At 37.3% G+C, this 20,746-nt stretch overlaps 1 protein-coding gene across 2 annotated transcripts in view; it reads left to right on the plus strand.

The window, feature by feature from the left end:
- Positions 1-20,746, plus strand: part of LOC109241307 (calcium-transporting ATPase 3, endoplasmic reticulum-type) — a 61,155-nt gene that overhangs the window by 38,230 nt on the left and 2,179 nt on the right. For both annotated transcript variants that reach the window (XM_019408033.1, XM_019408032.1), the window contains exons 20-30: positions 1,366-1,477; positions 8,065-8,163; positions 8,249-8,394; positions 8,545-8,602; positions 9,618-9,710; positions 12,633-12,683; positions 12,777-12,908; positions 13,995-14,096; positions 18,456-18,510; positions 18,855-18,940; positions 19,825-19,973. In XM_019408033.1, the coding sequence (XP_019263578.1) occupies positions 1,366-1,477; positions 8,065-8,163; positions 8,249-8,394; positions 8,545-8,602; positions 9,618-9,710; positions 12,633-12,683; positions 12,777-12,908; positions 13,995-14,096; positions 18,456-18,510; positions 18,855-18,940; positions 19,825-19,973 (1,083 nt within the window). The remainder of the gene's footprint in view (positions 1-1,365; positions 1,478-8,064; positions 8,164-8,248; positions 8,395-8,544; positions 8,603-9,617; positions 9,711-12,632; positions 12,684-12,776; positions 12,909-13,994; positions 14,097-18,455; positions 18,511-18,854; positions 18,941-19,824; positions 19,974-20,746) is intronic.

Raw genomic sequence — 20,746 nt, forward strand, 5'->3', positions numbered from 1 at the left:
AGGATAGAAGGTTAGTAGGTAGTCGGACGTTTCCCTTTGTTTTCTCAGTTTGCTAGCATTAATTTTAATATGATGTCTTTTTATTCATAGATTGCTATTACTACCTAGAGTCTAACTGCTTTCTTGGCTTCGATCTTATTTTTATCTTGTTGTTGTTCCTACTTGTTGCCATTACTCCTTTTCATCCTTTCTACGGCGGAGGGTTTATCTGAAACCGCTTCTCTGCTCTTCCAGGGTAGGGGTAAGGCTGCGTACATCTTGCCCTCTCCAGACCCCACTTATGGGAACTCACTGGGTTTGTTCTTATTGTTGTATTAGATCTTTGAGAAACGGAGGAAGAAATAGTTTGGGCGGGCGGGAGGGGGGTGGAATTTGTAGTATTTGACCCTCTATTACCTCTCTGCAAGTGTTAAAGCTTGGAGGATGGGATATATGATGTTATTCAGGGGCTAAACATTGCGATGTTCGCATAATATGGTGCGCCGTGTGAGCTAATTATTATATCAGACATAGATCTAAGATGAAAGGGCATATGTATTCCAGTTGTTATTCTTTGTTTTCTTAGCTGAGAATCTTTCATAGGGCTTTTTGGGAATGGAATGTTGATATTCTCTACTCCAATTTTTTTTTTCCTATGTGAAATTGTACCAAGGCACCAAGGTTATTGTCCCACCAGAGGCAATACCGGTGAAATCTCTCCATCTACTTAAGTCTTGGCAGATAAAGTTATCGGGTATATGTGCTACTAGGAAGTACTCTATGCCTAGTGGGCTAGTGAGGTGCACGTAAGTTTGCCCGAATACCAGCATTATCCAAAAGGTTGTACTAGGGAAACTACTGATAGACAGACCATTTTGAGTCTTAATGCCTCTGCTAATGGTTAAGGCATTGGTTAAGTTTTTTGAGAACATTTTACAAGAGTTCCAAGATTCCGTAAGTAGTGATTACTACTTGTATGAGACATTGAATAACCTTTCCTATATATTTCTTTGATTAAGGAATGTTTTTGTTTCAAGAGTTCAGTCGCTCAGTATGAGCTCTAGCAGAATTTAGCTGTTGTTGGATTGAAATCTTCTCATTCTTGAGTGGGAGAATTACTTCTTAAGCAGGTACAGGAGGCTCCGTTACGCCCGAGTATTGCCGTTGCTATGATTATTGGGGATTTTTGCCACTCTTGCTAGTGTGCTAAACATGAATATGGTAGTTATCTCAGAGTTATCTGGCAGGTCCTCTAGATGCATGGCTATTCATCTTTCTAACTTATTATCTTCTATGTATTAACGGGTTCTCGTAACTATTTGAAAATCTGGTGCATTTGTTTATATATAAGGTTATGTAGGTGATGCATATTGTTTTTCCCTCCAGTTTTGCAGGAAAAGAAACTCTTAGATGCTTAGCACTAGCCTTGAAAAGAATGCCTATGGGTCAACAATCACTCTCCTTTGATGACGAAAATGACCTTACATTTATTGGGTTGGTATGCTCTCTCTTCTGTATGTCAGTCTTACTTTTGTATGTTAAAAGCATTACAACTTCTTTGATTTATTTACTAATTTTTTGTGTGATTTATGGTGTACTTCCTTTAAAGACAAAGTGTTTAGTATCGGAATGAGATGGATCTGAGTAGAGTGGAACAGATGCAACGGATTGAAATAGCTGACTCCAAATAATTTGGTGTAGAGGCATAGTTGATTGATATATGTATATACACACATATATATGTACATGGAATACCTTTTTAGCAGTTATTAATGCCTGTAACTGCCACTGATAATGATCTTTTTGCACCCATTCTTTCTAATACATGGCGAAAGTTTCTTCTATCAGAGGTTTAAGTTCATGAAATGCTAAGATTTTAAACTATCCAATCTGAACTTACGGACACTGCTCTGAATTCTTCTAAATAATGAGAATCTGTATGGAATTTCTCTGGCAGAGATGTTCTGAAATTTCTCGACATTCTAACACACGTTTGTATTTTCATACAAACATACTAAAAGAGAAGTTTCCCATTTCTTACATTTATGTGGGATAAAGACCTTGCTCTTAAAATTATACTCCCTCCGTTTCATATTAGATGAGGTACTTTTCTTTTTAGTCTGTTCCAAAACAAATGACACATTTCTAAATTTGGAAATAATTCAACTTAAAACTCTTTCATTTTACCCATTTACCCTTAATGAGAAGCTTTTATAGCCACAAAAATGTCATGGCCCCACAAACTTTTTACCCCTTAAGCTTTTAAGACCACAAGTTTCAAAAGTCTTCTTTCTTTCTTAAACTCCGTGCCGAGTCAAACTACCTCATCTAATATGAAACAGAGGGAGTATCTCATTTACCCTATTTGGCTACAAATCATTTATTTCACTGCGAAATTATTTCATATGGTCTGGATAGGTTCTCTTTTATTGCACTACCAGTTTGTTTAAAAGAATTTTAGATTTTAACTATGATCTAGCCTAAGCGAGTGAGAATTTTAACTTTTCTATCTCTATCTGCTTACCTATCACTTAATAGATTGTGAAAGGGACATACCACTTTATCCCGAAAGTTGTATACACAGATTTTTTTTATCACTTTCTTCATTTGCGCATTTCTTCATTAAAGTTTGTGCTCTATTTTGCACATTTAAAGCGCCAATAGATTTGTTAGATAGTTATGTAAATAACCCTAGTCCCACATGGAATAGGAGTAGAATAGGTGTTGTGTATAGTTATAAATAGGCTTATTGTAAAACACTTAATAGAAAAAATCAATAATATATTTTTCTCCCATGCTTTCTCACATGGTATTAGAGCATCAGTGAGAAACTTATCGCTGTACATCATTCCAGTAATTTCCGGGAAGAAAGACCTTGTTGCCGTGCAATTTTCCGGCGACCTAAGAGGCTGTCCGCAACAAAATCTTTTTTCCTTGGTGTTGTTCAAAATCCAACACTACCACAAGGTTCCTAAGACAAGCGACCAAACCCCAGAAAAAATCTCCAACAAGCCTTCTCCGTGCGCCGATCAGTGACAAGTTTTCGGCGGCGCGTCTGTCCCACGCGTCGGCGTGTGAGCCTACTTCCAACCATTTTTTGGCTGACCTTCAGGACAAATTGTTCGCAAGGCTTTTCCGAGCCTACCCATCAAGGTTACACCAGATTCCGACGACTTTTTTTATTTTCCGGCGAGCTACAATGTTTTCCGGTTAACAATACAATGAACAGTGAAAAGTGAACAGTAGCTTCTCTTATACTTTGGGAGTCAACTAGGGCTCATGGAGGTTGTTAGAATTTTGGTCGAAACAAAATGGGAATCGATACTTTGAATTGTTTGTTTATCGGATTATATTGAGTTCCTTCGGTACAAAGCATGTAAGCAGGCATCTTCTGAGATAGCTTCTGCTGTTCAAACAGGTAATAGCGTGACTTGTGTCTCCCAATCTTCATCCTCTGAGTTTTGGGTGATTGATTCAGGTGCATCTGATCACATTTCTGGTAACAAATCTCGTTTCACTACTATTTCATGTTCTCAATCTCTTCCAACGGTCACAATTGCCAACGGGTCTCAAACCATGGCAACTGTAATAGGTCAAGCAAGTCCATTTCTCCTTGCCTTTAGATTCAGTTCTTTATGTTCTCAATAGTCTTTTTAATCTTATAGTCCTTAGTCACTTAGCCAAATCACCTAAATGCTATGATTTATTTCTTGATGACCTTGTTTTTATACAGGAACGCAGTATTGGGCGGATCATTGGTACCGAGCATGAATCAAATGGACTTTATTACCTTATCCTTGAAAAATCACATGGACTCGCATCTTGTCTTCCTTCAACAACTTCTCATGTTACTGATTCACCCGATTTATTAGATAAACGGTTGGGACATCCGAGTTTGTCAAAACTTCAGAAAATGGTGCCTGGTCTATCTCACTTGTCCACTCTAGAGTGTGAGTCATGTCAGTTCGGTAAGCATACTCGCTCCCATTTCTCTCGGCGTCCTGATAATCGAGCAGTGTCACCTTTCACTTTTGTCCATTCAGATGTTTGGGGTCCTAGTCGAGTCAGTTCTACCTTGGGATTCCGCTACTTTGTCAGTGCCATTGATGATTATTCCAGGTGCACTTGGATATTTTTGATGAAAAATCAATCTGAGTTGTTTTCTATTTTCCAGACCTTTCACGTTGAAATTTAAAATCAATTTGGGGTTTCTATCTGCACATTTCATTGTGATAATGCCCTAGAGTATTTGTCTTCCCCATTTCAGCAGTTTATGAACTCTCTTGGGATTATTCATCAAACATCTTGTCTGTATACATCTCAATGAAATGGGGTAGCTGGAAGAAATAATAGACATTTTAGTAAAACTGCTCGTACCCTACTCTTACAATCTCATGTTCCGTTGCGTTTTTTGGGGGATGCAGTTGTTACATCTTGCTATCTAATTAATCTTGTGTCATCCTTAGCTATCAAGAATCAAGCTCCATTCTCTGTCTTGTTTCCCCACTCACCTTTGTTCTTTCTTACACCCCGTGTCTTTGGGAGCAAGTGTTTTGTTTATAACCTTATTATAGGAAAAGATAAGTTAGCTCCCCGTGCTCTTAAATGCATATTGTTGGTTTACTCGAGAACGCAAAAGGGATATCGATGACGTCCAGCGGTACGTTATGTTTGCTGATGTTACCTTCTTTGAAACCCAACCATGCTTCACAGGTCGAGATAATCACTTAGATATTTCTGAGGTGCTACCAGTTCCATCTTTTGGAGATTCAATCACTATCTCCCATTCATCTTCCTCTACAACTGCAGCTTCACCACCTACATCTCCAATTCCAGCTCCACCACCTATAACTCCAAGCTCACCACCTAGTCCAACTCAACCTTCTACAGCTCCACCAATCCTGACTTATCATCATCGTCCGCGCCCATCAACAGGCCCAGCTGATTCATGTCATGCACCTGACCTTGCTAATACCGCGGACTTGTCTACTCTTAGTCAATTGATTGCACTACGGAAAGGTATACGGTCTACACTTAATCCTAGTCCCCATAATGTCGGTTTAAGTTTCCATCGTTTGTCATCACCCTGTTATGCATTTGCATCATCTTTGTCCTTCGTTTCCACCCCTATCTCTACATGTGAACCACTCTCTCATCCAGGATGGTGATAGGCTATGATTGCCGAGATGCCTGCTTTACATACGAGTGGTACTTGGGAGCTTGTTACTCTTCCTTCGGGTAAATCGACTGTTGGTTATCGTTGGGTGTATGCAGTCAAAGTTGGTCCAGATGGCCAGGTTGATCGACTTAAGGCCCGTGCCAAAGGGCATACTCAGATATTTGGGCTCGATTAGTGATAATTTCTCTCCCGTGCTAAAATAGCATCAGTCCGCATTTTTCTATCCATGGCTGCTATTCGCCATTGGCCTCTCTATCAGTTGGACATTAAGACTGGTTTTCTTCATGGTGACCTTGAGGATGAGGTTTATATGGAGCAACCACCTGGTTTTGTTTTTCTGGGGGAGTCTAGTGGTTTTGTATGTCGATTTCGCTGGTAGCTCTATGGTCTAAAGCAGTCTCCTCGAGTCTGGTTTGGTAAGTTTAGTACAGTTATTCAGGAGGCATGACTCGTAGTGAAACTAATCACTTTGTGTTTTATCGGTATTCTGCTTCAAATATCTATATTTATCTGGTGGTCTATGTTGATGATATTCCGGCAATGATCATGTTGGTATTACTAAGTTGAAGCAACATCTCTTTCAGCACTTTCAGACTAAGGATCTGGGCGGATTAAAGTATTTTCTGGGTATTGAGGTCGCTTAGTCTAGCTCAGGTATTGTGATCTTACAACGGAAGTATGCCTTAGACATTCTTGAGGAGACAAAAATGACAGGCTGGAGACCTGTTGACACTCCCATGTATTCGAATTTTAAACTTCTGCCAGGACAGGGGGAGCCGCTTAGCGATCATGCAAGATATAGGCGGCTAGTTGTTAAATTAAATTACCGCACAATGACTAGACTTGACATTTCCTTTCATGTGAGTGTGGTGACTCAATTATGGATTCTCCTTGTGATAGTCATTGGGATGCAGTTGTTTGCATTCTTCGATATATAAAATTAGCTCTAGGCAAACAAAGGATTAATGTTTGAAGATCGAGGCCATGAGCAAATTATTGGATACTCAGATGCTGACTGGGCAGGATCACTTCTGATAGACGTTCTACGTTTGGATATTGTGTTTTAGTAGGAGGGTAATTTGGCGTCTTGAAAGAGCAAGAAACAGAATGTGGTTGCTCGGTCTAGTGCAGAAGCAGAATATCGAGCAATGACTGTGGCAACATGTGAGCTAGTTTGGATCAAACATTTGCTCAAAGAGTTGAAATTTGGTGAGATCAGCAAGATGAAACTTGTGTGATAATCAACCTGCCCTTCATATTGCATCAAATTCGGTGTTCCATGAGAGAACTAAACACATTTAAATTGACTGTCACTTCGACAGAGAAAAGATATTATCAGGAGATATTGCTACAAAATCTGTAAAGTCAAATGATCAACTTGCAGATATTTTCACCAAGTCCCTCACTAGTGCTCATATTAGTAACATATGTAACAAGCTCGGTACATATGACACCGGCTTGAGGGGGTGGGGGTTTAGATAGTTATATAAATAACCCTAATTCCACATGGAATAAGAGTAGAATATGTGTTGTGTATAGTTATAAATAGAGCTATTGTAAAACACTTAATAGAAGATATCAATAATATATTTTTCTCCCGTGCTTTCTCGCAAGATTTAACCAACTTTATGCTTTTATTACACTGTATGCACCAGACTCTGTATTTTCCCTTGAATTAAAAGTCAAGAACACGTGGGTGTTGAGGTGCTTGTCTTAGTACCTCGATGCTTACATTAAAGCACCACCTATGTGAGTTAAATTGCTTACTCTGTGCTGCATATAAGTTCAAGGTTTAAGTGCGCCTCAAAGGTACCTTTAAGAACATAGCCCTGGAGTTGTTTATAAATGGGTTTTCTAGTAAAGATCTTACGTTTCGGTTAAGGTTGAAATACAGGTGTGAATATGGGACGGAAGAGGTTCATTTGGACGTGTGCTTCTTAGGTATTGCCTGATACAAATGCCTTGAAATTAACAGTATAGATTGATAAGGAAGGAGTCTTTCTTCAGTTAGGTTGTCTTACCTTAATTTGTTCAACGCAACAAGTTCTATGAAGGAATAGCTCCTCTAGATACACAAAGAGATTAGGGAGCTTACTCTTATTTGTGTATACAATGTCACTACTATTATGTTCCCTTTTGTCCTACTATGAATATTCTGTCATTCAAAATCAGTATCGGCTAAATTCTTAAATATCACAAGTTGACATTAATAAAATAGACAATATTCAGACCTCCAGGGCTATGGTCTAGTGGTAAGAGCGCATCGCGTGATGTGTTGGCTAGCCAAGGGACTGGATGTAATTGATTCAAAAGTTGAACCCGACTCATCTGGGATAGAGGCATAGTGTTTTTTTTTTTTTTGGTGACATTTAGCTGCTGAAACATTGATGCAGTAGATTTGCATCCAAAGAGCCTTTTTCCAACTATGCATCCATGTTCCTACCATAAATCATATTCCCTCCGTTCCAATTTATGTGAACCTGTTTGACTAGGCACGGAGTTTAAGAAAAAATGAAGACTTTTTGAATTTGTGGTCCTAAACAAGTCAAAAAGGTGTCCAGAGTATTTGTGTGGTTAAAAAAGCTTCTCATTAAGGGTAGAATTGGAAGTTTAAGCTAAATTGTTTCCAACTTTAGAAATGGGTTATTCTTTTTGGAACGGACCAAAAAGGAAATAGGTTCACATAAACTGGAACGGAGGGAGTAGTATGATTTAAGAAATTTTCTTAGTGGTGCCTCCTACCCTCTCACTATCCGATTAAGTCAGATGTTTGATGGACATGTTGTTGCTGTAGTTTACTTGTCCAGGCAAAACTTTTCCATTTTACATTTATGCTGCTCTCATTTTAATATTGATCATATTAAATTATTAATTACATACCTACTCTAATATTTGCTTAATTAAAGGTTGGGATGCTTGATCCACCAAGGGATGAAGTAAGAAATGCCATCCTTTCATGCATGAATGCGGGCATACGTGTAATCGTTGTTACTGGGGATAACAAGGTAAATTGAAGAGTCTGGTGAATACTGAATAGTTTAAGCTGCAATAATCTGCTTTGCACCCAATTTAATTTCTGCATAATTTTAGACAACTGCAGAATCTTTGTGCCAAAAAATCGGTGCCTTTGATCACTTGGGAGATTTTACTGGGTTTTCTTATACTGCTTCTGAGTTTGAAGAACTTCCGGCATTGCAGAAGTCAGTGGCATTACAGCGAATGACAATTTTATCCAGGTAATACCTTTGCTTCTTGTTGTTACTGGATCCCTTTTTAATTTTTAATTTATATATATAAATTTATTGACGCTCGGTTCTAACTTATCTTTTTCTGTCATTTATAGTGGTTGATTTCCTTCCATTGACAGATATCTTTTATGTTGTCAGGGTAGAACCATCCCACAAGAGGATGCTTGTTGAAGCATTACAGAATCAAAATGAAGTGGTAACTCTCCCCTCTTTTGGTTGTCGCTTTGATATTTCCTCAAATGAAAATGTGCTTGCACAGGTCCTCTGTTTTAGACTAGAAAGGAACCACATAAAATATGGTTCGTAACTTCGTCATGAGTACATTTTTTTTGTAAAGTATGCATCGTGATAAACTGTTTTGAACTGGTAGTATGATGGCACATGTAGTAAGGCTGGTGAAGTTGCAGTTGTACGGCCAATCATTTGTTTGCAAATCATTATCTCTTTGTCTATATGCTGGGGCAACTTCTAGTTCTGCCTGTTAACTTGCTTATTAATCTGCATGGGTTTGGGTACTTTGGCATCCTGAGTGCTTTAACTTGCTTATTAACCTGCGTGGAGTGGGTACTTTGGCATCTTGAGTGCTTCTTTTGGTTAGTCTCTGATATGATGTGTCTTCGCATGTCCTATAGGTTTAGCTTACCTTCTCGAGTACTTTTTAATGTAAGATTACTTGACAACTCCTCCCATTGAAATGGTTAGTAGCAATGACAAGCGTATACCTTTGTTTTGAGCTGTTTTAAATACTGAGTACGAGGTAAGAGATTCCTTCTGTTATTACCTCTTTCCAAACTTTTTATATGAATATTCTCTTGTCCTTGTGTAAATTTGCTGTCTTCTAGCCTCTTCTCAAGTATTTTCACCGCCTGAGTTTGCTTAACAATTGTTATCATTGAAATGGACCATAACTATGTTGATTGGTTTCCTCGATCATTACTTCTTTCTAATACTTTGCATGTGAAACTTCTTTTATCCTTGTTTAAATGAACAGGGTCTCTTAGCCTTGTCGTGAGTGTTTTGATTGTCAAAGCTTGCTAATATTCTTCATATTGGAACGTACCATAAATTTGCAGAAAGAGACCTAGATTTTTCGTTCTTTTAGTTCCATGCTTATGAAATATCTCTCTGCCAAATTATTCCTGTGTTGACAAATTTAGTTCTTTCTCTTTTCTTCTCATATTGATATATTTTTCTAATATTTTAATTCTAAGGTTGCTATGACTGGAGATGGAGTCAATGATGCACCTGCATTGAAGAAAGCAAACATTGGAATTGCCATGGGATCTGGAACTGCAGTTGCGAAGGTACTTGCTTTTTTTTTTGCATAGCTTATTTCTGGTGATGAATTAAAAAGCTTGCTAGAAGTCTTGTGAAATGTTAAAACTCCCACTTTCCAATTTGAATTTCAGAACAGAGATGCACTCTAACCTTCCCCTTGTAGATAGTCGAGGATATGTAGTTGTATGTTAGAGTATATCTAGCTTGGTAATATGCTTTATTCTTTCTGGTTGCCATTCCAGTGATTAGGAAAGTTTTCTTAGCTTAAAGTTTTCTGATTTTATGTAATCTAAACTCCTATATCATGAATACTCTTTAATGTTTTGTCTAAAATCAATTCAACACGAGTTTTTCTCTTTGACTATATGGTATCAGCCTCTACAATCTTAAGTAAACATAATTAGCTTCCACATACTGGAAGAAGGCATAATTGCAAAGTTTTTTCTTTCTCCATAATATTGTTGTCTTTTGGTGATGTTTGGTGGCACTATCTCCTTTGACCATTATTCTGGCTGTTTTTCAGGTGAATTTACTAGTAAACATTTTCGAAAACTTCTTTTCTGTCTTCAGGGGATGAGTATTGAGTCCTCCCCTGAACATAATTTTACGGTCATAGTTCTGAAAAAAATATCTTTTCTTCTTTTTCTTCATGATTCAGAATTTGGATATTCAGTCCCTCATTTGAACATTAAATTTGGATATTTGTTCCAGGAAAGTCGTGTTGCCTTCTTTTTCCTCATGGTCTCAGAACATGAATTGAGTCTCTATTGTGCACATTAAATTTCCGTCACTGTTTTGAGAAATAAATGAAGAATGGAGCATTGATTATCCAACTTATTCAGGTGTCTGCAAAAATAGGATAATTTATTATGTACCAAACAATAGGTTTCAGTCTTCCATTCCCAAAAGGGAAAGTCTGAAATTCTTTTTTCTTTCTGAGGGACTAGGAGATTGGATCTAGTTGTAAGAAGAATGCTTAGTTCATTTTTCTCCTTATAAGGAGGTTCCAGTTATCAAAAAAATGCCTCCAGTTGCTTTTGTTGTTTTAATTGCAAAACATTGAATATCTATTCATGCCATTTGAATCAAGGAACCCTAGATGCTGCTGGAGTAGGGGATTGTCAACTAGGATGTTCTTGCGCGTCATAGATTCTTATTCAAGTCTTGTATCATTTCTTGATACCATGGTATTAAAGTTTGGGTATTGCATTCTATCATTATAAAATTTATTTGGCTATTCTCCAGCTACCATTTCAAACTATGCCGATGATGTCGTGGAAATTGTGTTATCATATCTCTTATTGGTAATTGGGTGGAGATTCCGTTTAGTGTGATATGAGAAGCACTTATCTGTGGCTTTCTGTGGATGATAATTTCAACACTTCTTTTCTTTCCGGTGACACTATTTCGGCGACGCTATTTTAATGATATTTTGCAAATCACTGTTCCTTTGAGAATAGCTTTTTGTGGCAGCGTTCCAGTTTGGATTTACAAATTCTTTCTCTACCTTGAGTTTGAGGGGGCACGGTGAGAATCAAGAGATTTAATGCTGATATATGTCCGAATGTATCTAGAGGCCATTGGATTAGCTGAATAAAAGTAGCTTTACTTGGGCTTAAAAGCCCTTTTGAAGTGCTAGAGCCGAGTTCAAAAAAAGAAGCAGTTACGTGTTTGGCTAGAAGTGCTGAAGTTTAAAATAAGTAGTTGATGTGTTTGGTGGAAAAGTGCTAATAAGCACCATTTTCTGCTAAAATGACTAAAATGCCCATAAAGCTGTTAACACTAAAATAAACTAATTATTGCCAGATTATAATCCATTTTCAGTTCTAAATTAATTAGATAAGATTATTTTTAACAAATATAAATTATTTATTGGAATAATATATAAATAATTAATAATTTGACAAAAGTTTATAAATAAACAACTTGCTAATTAAATAGTGAAAAATATTCATATGATTACAAGCATTAGCATTTCAAATTTCATTAGAAAAGAGCCATTAAAGTCACGCGCGTAGTGGGTTTCCCATCACTATAGAGCCTAAATTATCAGCTTTTAAGCCAATCCAAACACCCTCCTAGATTAGTCTTGTGGGATAATTATGTTCTTTATTATTGTGTCGTAAGTAGGAATTCTGGTAATTGGAAATTTTTTCTCATGATAACGTTTTCTTATTTTATGTAGTCTAAAATGATCGTATTTGTAGTAGCGTAAACTCCTATATAATGGACACTCTTGTATATTGTCTAGACGAGTTTTATTGTCCCTCTTTCTCGCCCTCATTGCTTTTCTGGTTAGCTCAGGTAAATATAGTGCCAGAAAGGGTTTCACTGAGTAAGACCGTATATTATTGATGCTACCTGATTTTCTTAGGCCTACGTATTTGTCTGTTATTTTTTTTAATATGAAAGTTGTACTAAAGAATTCACCTAAATATGATTTACTGCTTTAGAGGTGGGGTGGATCCTCTCCTCCTTTTCCTTCTGTTTGTACCTCAAGAGTTTCAGGTTTTTATTATTTTGTAATTAGCAGTTGAAGTTGTTACAATTAACAGCAAAGGTTGACAAAATTCCTACGAGCTGTTTGAAGCAAGTAATATAATGTTAAATGCTTAAATATGTGAAATTGAATATGGCTTCTGCCCATAAGATTTTCCCGTGGAAAATATTTTCTTTGGAGAAATTCTTTTCACAATAAAAATAACCAAACTGGACAAAACTTGCCGCTGCTTAAATAAACTAGTGAATATGTAAAACAGTAATCATATCCTACAGTACATTGGTGCAACCACCTTTTTGTTACTCCTCTGCAGTTTCGAATGACTTTACCAAGAAATTCATTGTTTAATGGGCTTTGTTTTAAGATTTTCTGGTCTGTCATAAATTCTTATATTGGATTCCCGAAATTGAAATGTGAAAATCTCTTTCACCCTGGTCTCAACTTGCAGAGTGCTTCAGATATGGTTTTAGCAGATGATAACTTTGCCACTGTTGTTGCTGTAAGCTGATATTATATTTTCATCAAATTCTCCTAAATCTCTTACCTTTAAAATTATATTCCTTTGGTTTATTGAATTATGTTTTCTTAACAGGCGGTTGCTGAAGGAAGGGCTATATACAACAATACGAAACAATTTATTAGATACATGATATCTTCAAATATTGGTGAAGTGGTCTGTATTTTTGTGGCAGCTATGCTTGGGATTCCTGATACACTTGTCCCTGTGAGTTCGTAGCCTATAACTTCTGTAACATGTTCATCCCCGTTCTTAAGCATCTCAAGTGCATATGTTCCCCTGCTAATCTGCATTTTAGCAACCCCCCCTTCCCCTTCTCCCCACCCTCGGAGTAGTGTTTGTTATATTTCTAAAGAAGCAATCATGATATGTTACTGTCTCAAAGTGTTGAGAGCTTTTGATGGGGTAGAGAAGGGTTTTGTACAGTTGAGAAGTAGCCTTTTTTCTCTTATTATGTTTAGGTGCACCCATGAGACTCCCTTAAGCATAGAAGATTGAGTGTTTTTGTAGAGAACCATGTTTTGTTGTGAGGTTCTCTTTTTTTAGTATACTTCTTGTATACGGTCATTTATGCCCTTCTTTTAAGGAAATTTTTATTACTTTATCCAAAAAAAAAGTCCCTGTTTCGCAAGCATGAGGTTCGAGGAAAGTGATGCAATAGCGGTCCACCTTGAACATCTTTTTGGGGTAAAAGTTTCATTGATTTGCACCAAGAAAGTGCTAAATATGTACACAAAAAAGGACTTAGCTTCCCTTAAATATTAACGGAATCCAGAAAGTCTGCAAAAGAAAATACATCAGTTCTGCTTAAATCACACCAAGAGTACGGCAGATTAATAGCCCTAGACTATACAAAAGGCGAAAGCATAAAGGTTTTCCGCGAGCATCTGTCCTCTCCAGCTTCTTACTGCTGATTTAAAGGATGGAAGAATTACCCAATGCACTCCCAATACATTCAGGAACATGGCTCAAATGTCCCAAACAAAACGGCAATGCAAAAATAAGTGTATAGGGGATCTACTTTTGCTTCAGCTTCACATAGGTAGCATCTAATACCTACTCTGAGTCCTCTTTACTCTGAGTCCTCCTGTAGTATCGATTTCTTTCACTATAAACAATCAGCCATATCCATTTTTTTATAACATGGCTCCAGCGTTCTTTTGAAGGCTGGGAAGCTAGTTTGTTGCTTTATATGTTTCTCTTCTAAGTATGTTAAGTTGACTCATTTCTAATTCCCTTATTACTCTCGAGCTTAGTTTTTCAGATATATCAGGTTATTTTGTTGATACGCAGGTCCAACTGCTATGGGTAAATCTAGTCACTGATGGATTGCCTGCCACTGCTATTGGGTTTAATAAACAAGACTCAGATGTTATGAAGTCCAAACCCCGGAAGGTATTATCTTCTCTTTCCGTCTTAGTTGACTCATGTCGTTGTGTTTCAAGATAATATGGTCTTTTGTGTGCATTTGCTACTGCTGTTTTTGTTGTTTGTTTCAAGTTGTTTACTGCAAGGCTTAGATGGCGTACTTGCTTTGACTTTAGAAGCTCTGTTTTCTCGTGCTTTTGTCCAGTTGTTTCTGCTACCAGGATGGTGAATCAGGCTCGTATTTTATAACTTTATGGTGATTATGGACTGCTTGATAGTGCTTGTTAAGTTATGAGATCTCATTATTCTGTTATTAGCCCCAAACATGAAGCATAAATTTTAAGTTGATGAATTATATCAGAGACAGAGCCTATGTAGTGTTGAACTTTTTCTGTTCTTCCTGGTTGAAAACTAAACAGAGAGGCTATTTGAATGAATTATTTAATTCTGGAAGTTAAGTTGGGATGCTATTGCTTTTACAATATTCTAGGTCAACACATACTGGATTGTCAAAGTGGTCTATAACACGTGGAAAAGATACTACGTGAAGACATGCACTCAAATTTCTGGTTAAAAAATAAAGCATTGCATGTTCTTTTCTGGGGTGATCACATTTAACAAATTGCTTATCCATTTTTATCTTTAGAGCAAGCGAGAATTGATATCTTTGTGATATGTAAATGCAATCAAACATAAAATGCATGTTCTTTTCTAGGGTGATCACATTTAACAAATTGATTCTCCAACTTTATCTTTAGAGCAAGCAAGAGTTGATTTCTATGTGACATATATGTTAGATAGTTATGTAATTAATCCTAGTCCCACATGGAATAGGAGTAGAATATGTATTGTGTTTAATTATAAATAGGGCCCATTGTATTATAGTTAATAGATGTATAATATTTTTTCCCGTGCTAATTCTGACATGGTATCAGAGCGGAAGTGAGAAAATTATCGTTGTGCGTCATTCCAACGACATCCGGAAGAAAGACTTGTCGCCGTGCAATTTTTCCGTCGACTTAAGGCTGTCCAGTTTAGAAAAATCATTATCCGTTAGTGTTGTGCAAAAACAAATACCACAACAAGGTAGATCAGCCTCTGGTGACCAACCCACAAAAATATCTCTAGTAGAAACCTCCTCACATGCCCACACGCCGCCAGAAGAAAATTTTTCTGTGAGATTCTTTCTCACGCATCGACGCATGCGAACCCTTCCGGCCATTTTCCAGCGACGACTCTTCAGGACAGTTGGCTCTCGAGGCAATTTCGAGCCTACCATCCAGGTTACACCAAATGACAACTTGTTTTATTTTTCGGCGACTTGTTGCAGATTCTGGCGGTTGTTTCCAGTTTCCGGTGACTATAGTGTCTTTTTTCTACTGCTTCTTGACTGTTTATGTGACTTCTTAATTATTTAGTCCAACAATGTCTTTGGGAGTTGATGTTTTTGATTCTAAAAGCACGGGTGATGGAAATTCAAGTGTTATAATTACTTCGGAACCCCTAATGGGAAGTTCAAACGATTTAGCTTGGTTTTCCTCGGTTGAGTTGTGGTGCAAGGGTCAAAGTGTTCAAGGCTACTTAACCAAAAAGACCAGCGATGGAGACGAAAAAGCCAGAGCACATTTGGAGAAGATTGATTCTCAGTTATGTAGTCTCTTGTGGCGATCAATTGTTTCCAAGTTAATGCCTTTGTTTCATCCATTTCAGACATGCTATTCCGTTTGGAAAAAGATTCGCACTTTATACAATAATGACATATCTCGTTTTTATGAGGTGATATCTCGGACGACAAATTTAAAGAAACAAGAACTGGATATGTCTACTTACTTGGGACCAGTACAAGAGCCATGGAGGAATTTGAGAAGTTGATGCTAGTCTCTGCAAGTGTTGCGAAGCAATAAGAGCAACGACACAAGATGTTTCTAGTTCTTACTTCTTACACTTGATGGGCTTCGTAATGACCTTGATTCAGTACGCGACTAGATTTTCATAGTCTGACTGATCCTACAGTTGATGAATTATTCTCTCGATTACTTCGCCTTGCTGCAGCATCCAGTCACAGAGTGATCCCATCGCACACAATTGACTCCTCTATTCTCGCATCTCAGATAGTGAAAAATCGGACATCTCACCATATGGAGAATCGTTGAGGAGGAGGTTGCTTTGGGAGATCTCGACCTAGGTATAGTCATTGTAATAAACTTGTACACACACTCGTAAAGTATCTGTTCTTTACATGGTCGACCACCGAGAAATGTTCATGTTGCTCAGACCGAGACTATAGGTAACCAAGGATTTATTTTATCTGTAAGGGAAAATGATCACGCCCAACTATGCCTTATAAAAAGGACTAAGCGGTCTCTGCAAAAATAATCCGGTTCAAGAGTCAGGAGTCGAATCCCACTGGGAACTAACCTATTTGCTACAACTTTCCAGTATCACTAATGATAAGCTCAGACAACTTTTAGAGTTCAAGATTTGATTTGTGAATTAACAAAAATTACTTAACTAAGGAAATATGACAATAAAAACTATCAATTAGCAGGAATGAGGTTGAATCAAATCTCGGTATTTATCTAGTGGTTTATGTTGACAATATTGTTATTACCCACAGTGATCAGGATGGTATTACTAAGTTGAAGCAACATCTCTTTCAACACTTTCAAACTAAGGACCTGGGCAGATTAAAGTATTTCTTGAGTATTGAGGTTGTTCAGTCTAGCTCAGGTATTCGGATCTCACAATGGAAGTATGCTTAGGACATTCCTGAGAAGACAGGAATGACAGGCGGTAGACCTGTTGATACTCCTATGTATCCGAATTCTAAACTTCTGCCCGGGGGTGGGGGAGGGCGCCGTTTAGCGATCTTGCAAGATATATGCGGTTGGTTGGTAAATTAAATTACCTCATAATCACACCGGACATTTCCTATCCTGTAAGTGTTGTGAGTTAGTTTGTGGATTCTCCGTGTGATAATCATTGGGATGCAGTTATCTGCATTCTTCGATATATAAAATCAGCTCCAAGCAAATGATTATTTGTTTGAGGATCGAGGCCATGAGCAGATCATTGGATACTTAGATGCTGATTGGGTAGGGTCACCTTCTGACAGACGTTCTACGTCTGGATATTGTGTTTTAGCAGGAGGTAATTTTGTGTCTTGGAAGAGCAAGTAACAGAATGTGGTTGTTCGGTCTAGTGCAGAAGCAGAATATCGAACAATGGTTATAGCAACATGTGAGCTAGTTCAGTTGCTCAAGAAGTTGACATTTGGTGAGATCAGCAAGATCGAACTTATGTGTGATAATCAAGTTGCCATTCATATTGCATCAAATCCGGTATTTCATGAGAGAACTAAACACATTGAGATTGACTGTCACTTTGTGAGAGAAAAGATACTCCCAAGAGATATTGCTACAAAGTTTGTGAAGTCGAATGATCAACTTGCAGATATGTTCACCAAGTCCCTCAGTGGTCTTCGTATTAGCTACATATGTAACAAGCTCGGTACATATGATTTGTATGCACCGGCTTGAGGGGGAGTATTAAATAGTTATATAATTAATATGATATTAATCCTAGTCCCACATGGAATAGGAGTAGAATATGAATTGTGTATAATAGGGCTCATTGTATGATAGTTAATAGATTAATAATATTCTTTTCCTGTTCTAATTCTCAGAATATAAATGTAATCAACATAAATAACTGTAGAATCCCGTGTGAGAGAATTAATGTTGTTAGATGATTACTTAACAATTCTATGTAATAAGATCTAAAGGATACAAAAGTAAGACGGGTCTATCTTAATCCATTCTAGTACTTCTATTGAGATGTACTCACATATAGCTTATCCTTTTTAACAAACTTTTGTATTTTGCAAGAGCAGAATCATGGTCGTTGATTGACCTTTTCAGGAGTTCTTGACAATATCCAAGTTTGGCAAGTTTGAAATAGAATATATGAATCTCTGCTTTCCCAGTTCCCCTCTCTCTCTCTCTCTCTCTCTCTCTCTCTCTCTCTCTCTCTAATATCTTCCATCACTTTGAAACAAGCTATTGTAGCATCTCCTTCACATATATCTCCGATGAAGTTTCTGATCCTAAATACTTGGGACATATGCTTGTCAATGCGACTTGGAAATGCACTTATTTTCACTTTTTTTGTATTATTCAATTTGACTGATATAGTAAAGTGTCAAATGTCCTTAAAGTGTCAAAGTTGATTGTATTCTTTCTGCTTTGTATCTTCGATGAAGCCTTTGTTCCTCATCTTTGTTTGTTGGACTGAAAATGCATTAACTTTTTGACCTTTTACATGAGTTAAAAACTAAGATGCTGAAAAATTGTCAAATTTGATACTTACTTCACTTGTTTATGACAGGTCAATGAAGCAGTAGTTTCTGGGTGGCTGTTTTTTCGTTATCTAGTTATTGGAGGTAGCACACATTCCTTGTTCACTTTTATTACAACCCTAGTATTTGCAGGTTTATGGCCTCTGTTTTTAGTTGAGTCTTGTAGCTTCTTCACGCTTTTTTTGTCTGATTTTTTGTTTTTCCCCTTATTTTAAAATTTTGTCGTAGGTTTTCCTTGGTGAAGCTAATATCTAAAATATTTGTAACACGATTAAATGAGGGTGAATATTTTGAATATGTTATTAGTGCAACGCCACTAGCATTTGGAGATAAAAATTCGCTTGCAGTTATTTAATGCTTTATACAATAATTGGTCCTATATTTGCTTTCCTTGACTTCTTTGTTGATCATAATTCCCATTCATGCAGCATATGTTGGACTTGCCACTGTTGCGGGGTTCATATGGTGGTTTGTTTATTATGATAATGGACCCAAACTCCCATACAATGAATTGGTAAGTTCACTCCAAGAAGTCATTGGGTGCATTCTATTCAGTTCTCTCCAGTTTATGTTGTTTTCTCTTCTCTTTCTTTTATTGATGGAGTTGGAGTGTTCTCAAGTACCTCTGGTCACAAAATGTTTTACATTTAAAACCGGCAATCACTGTGCTCTCCTCCAGCTTCAAACCTTAGTCAATAAGAATCTACCTCTAACACCTCCCTTGAGGGCCAAACGGAAAACAAATGAGTTATGGGTGAATGCAAGTTCTTTCTCTTCTCATTTGTGCATATAAGAGGGCAGCACTGAAGAGCTGGTTTCATAGTGTTAATCTAAGTTGCTCTGACACGGCAGTTTAGGTGCCGCACCCGTGTCGACACGACACTAGCATGGGTGTGGGTATGGGATCTGTACTAGATCTGGTCTAATAATTTTGGGTATTTTGACCAAGACGGATGAAAAAATCCGAGAGGAGATACAATTTGATTCCCGAAATCATAACCAAAACTAGGGTAAATTTGAAGAAACTAGCATACCTTATCTAGGAAATCAATCCTTTACTTATCTACAATTTGAGAATAAAAAGGAGATCTACACTTTACAAGCTATATGTAAGTATTCCACAAAATTTCTCATAATTTAGAGATATTTTTATATTTTTAGTTTTTGAATTATTTTTAGCCGGATCCCCGCACCCGTATCCATACTAGGATCCATATCCCCAAATCTTTGAATTTACATCTCGAAGGATCCGACCTCTAGATCCTCACCCGTGTCCGAGCAACTTAGGTGTTAATATGTGGTTTGGCGGGAACATTCAGATTCAGGGACTTGATGACTTCAAATGTGTCCTTGAATTTCCTTAAAATAAAACTAACTCTTTCATGTTTATTTTTTCAGATGAATTTTGACAGTTGTTCAACCAGGGAAACAAATTATCCATGTAGTATATTCAGTGATCGCCACCCATCTACTGTTTCAATGACGGTGCTTGTTGTTGTTGAGATGTTCAATGCATTGAATAATCTCAGTGAAAATCAATCCTTACTGTAAGCATGCTACTGAAACTGTTGCTGATCTAATTTATTATCTTGCATTTTTAAAAAGTATAAGCCTATACCTTTTTCTCTTTTAATTTGAGGAAATGGAAGTCTATTCTTTTAAAGAATTTCATCTGCACCCAACGATGTGGCCTAGTGGTTAATGAAGTGGGTGAGAACCATGAGGTCTCGGGTTCAAATCCTAGCGGAAGCAAAAAAATACTATGTTATTTCTTCCCATCTATCCAAACCTTGGTGGATAGAGTTACCCGGTACCTGTTGCTGGTGGGAGGTGGCAGGTATCCTGTGCAATTAGTCGAGGTGCGGGCAAGCTGCCCCGGACGCTACAGATATTAAAATAAAGAATTGCATCTAACGAATGCCTCCACCAATTGCAGTAATACTGAATTATGGTGACTCAGATTTAAGATTTACCTTCTTGTGAACCTGGAAATTCATGGTGCTGCTCATAGGCAGTTGTACTGTCATTTTCCTATTGCTTATGATTCCTTAGCTTTGTCTTACCAACTTTTCAATTCTGTTCTATTTCAAAAATACTTTGCTAAAAGTAAATATTTGATTGAAATATTTCTCTGAGTTTTTTTCTGACGAATCCTTACGACTTAGATTCTGAAAGTTAATTTAAAGCCACTCAAAGTCTTGTGTACCTCATCCACTTGTTAGTCCTTTTGACCATTCTATAATTTTAAGAGAGAGATTTCTTTAGAGATTGAAAATCCCTTCCTAAATTCCAGAATCCCTCTTAGAAATGATGAAAATAG

Source organism: Nicotiana attenuata, unplaced genomic scaffold (genome assembly GCF_001879085.1).
Source record: "Nicotiana attenuata strain UT unplaced genomic scaffold, NIATTr2, whole genome shotgun sequence".
NCBI lineage: Eukaryota > Viridiplantae > Streptophyta > Magnoliopsida > Solanales > Solanaceae > Nicotiana > Nicotiana attenuata.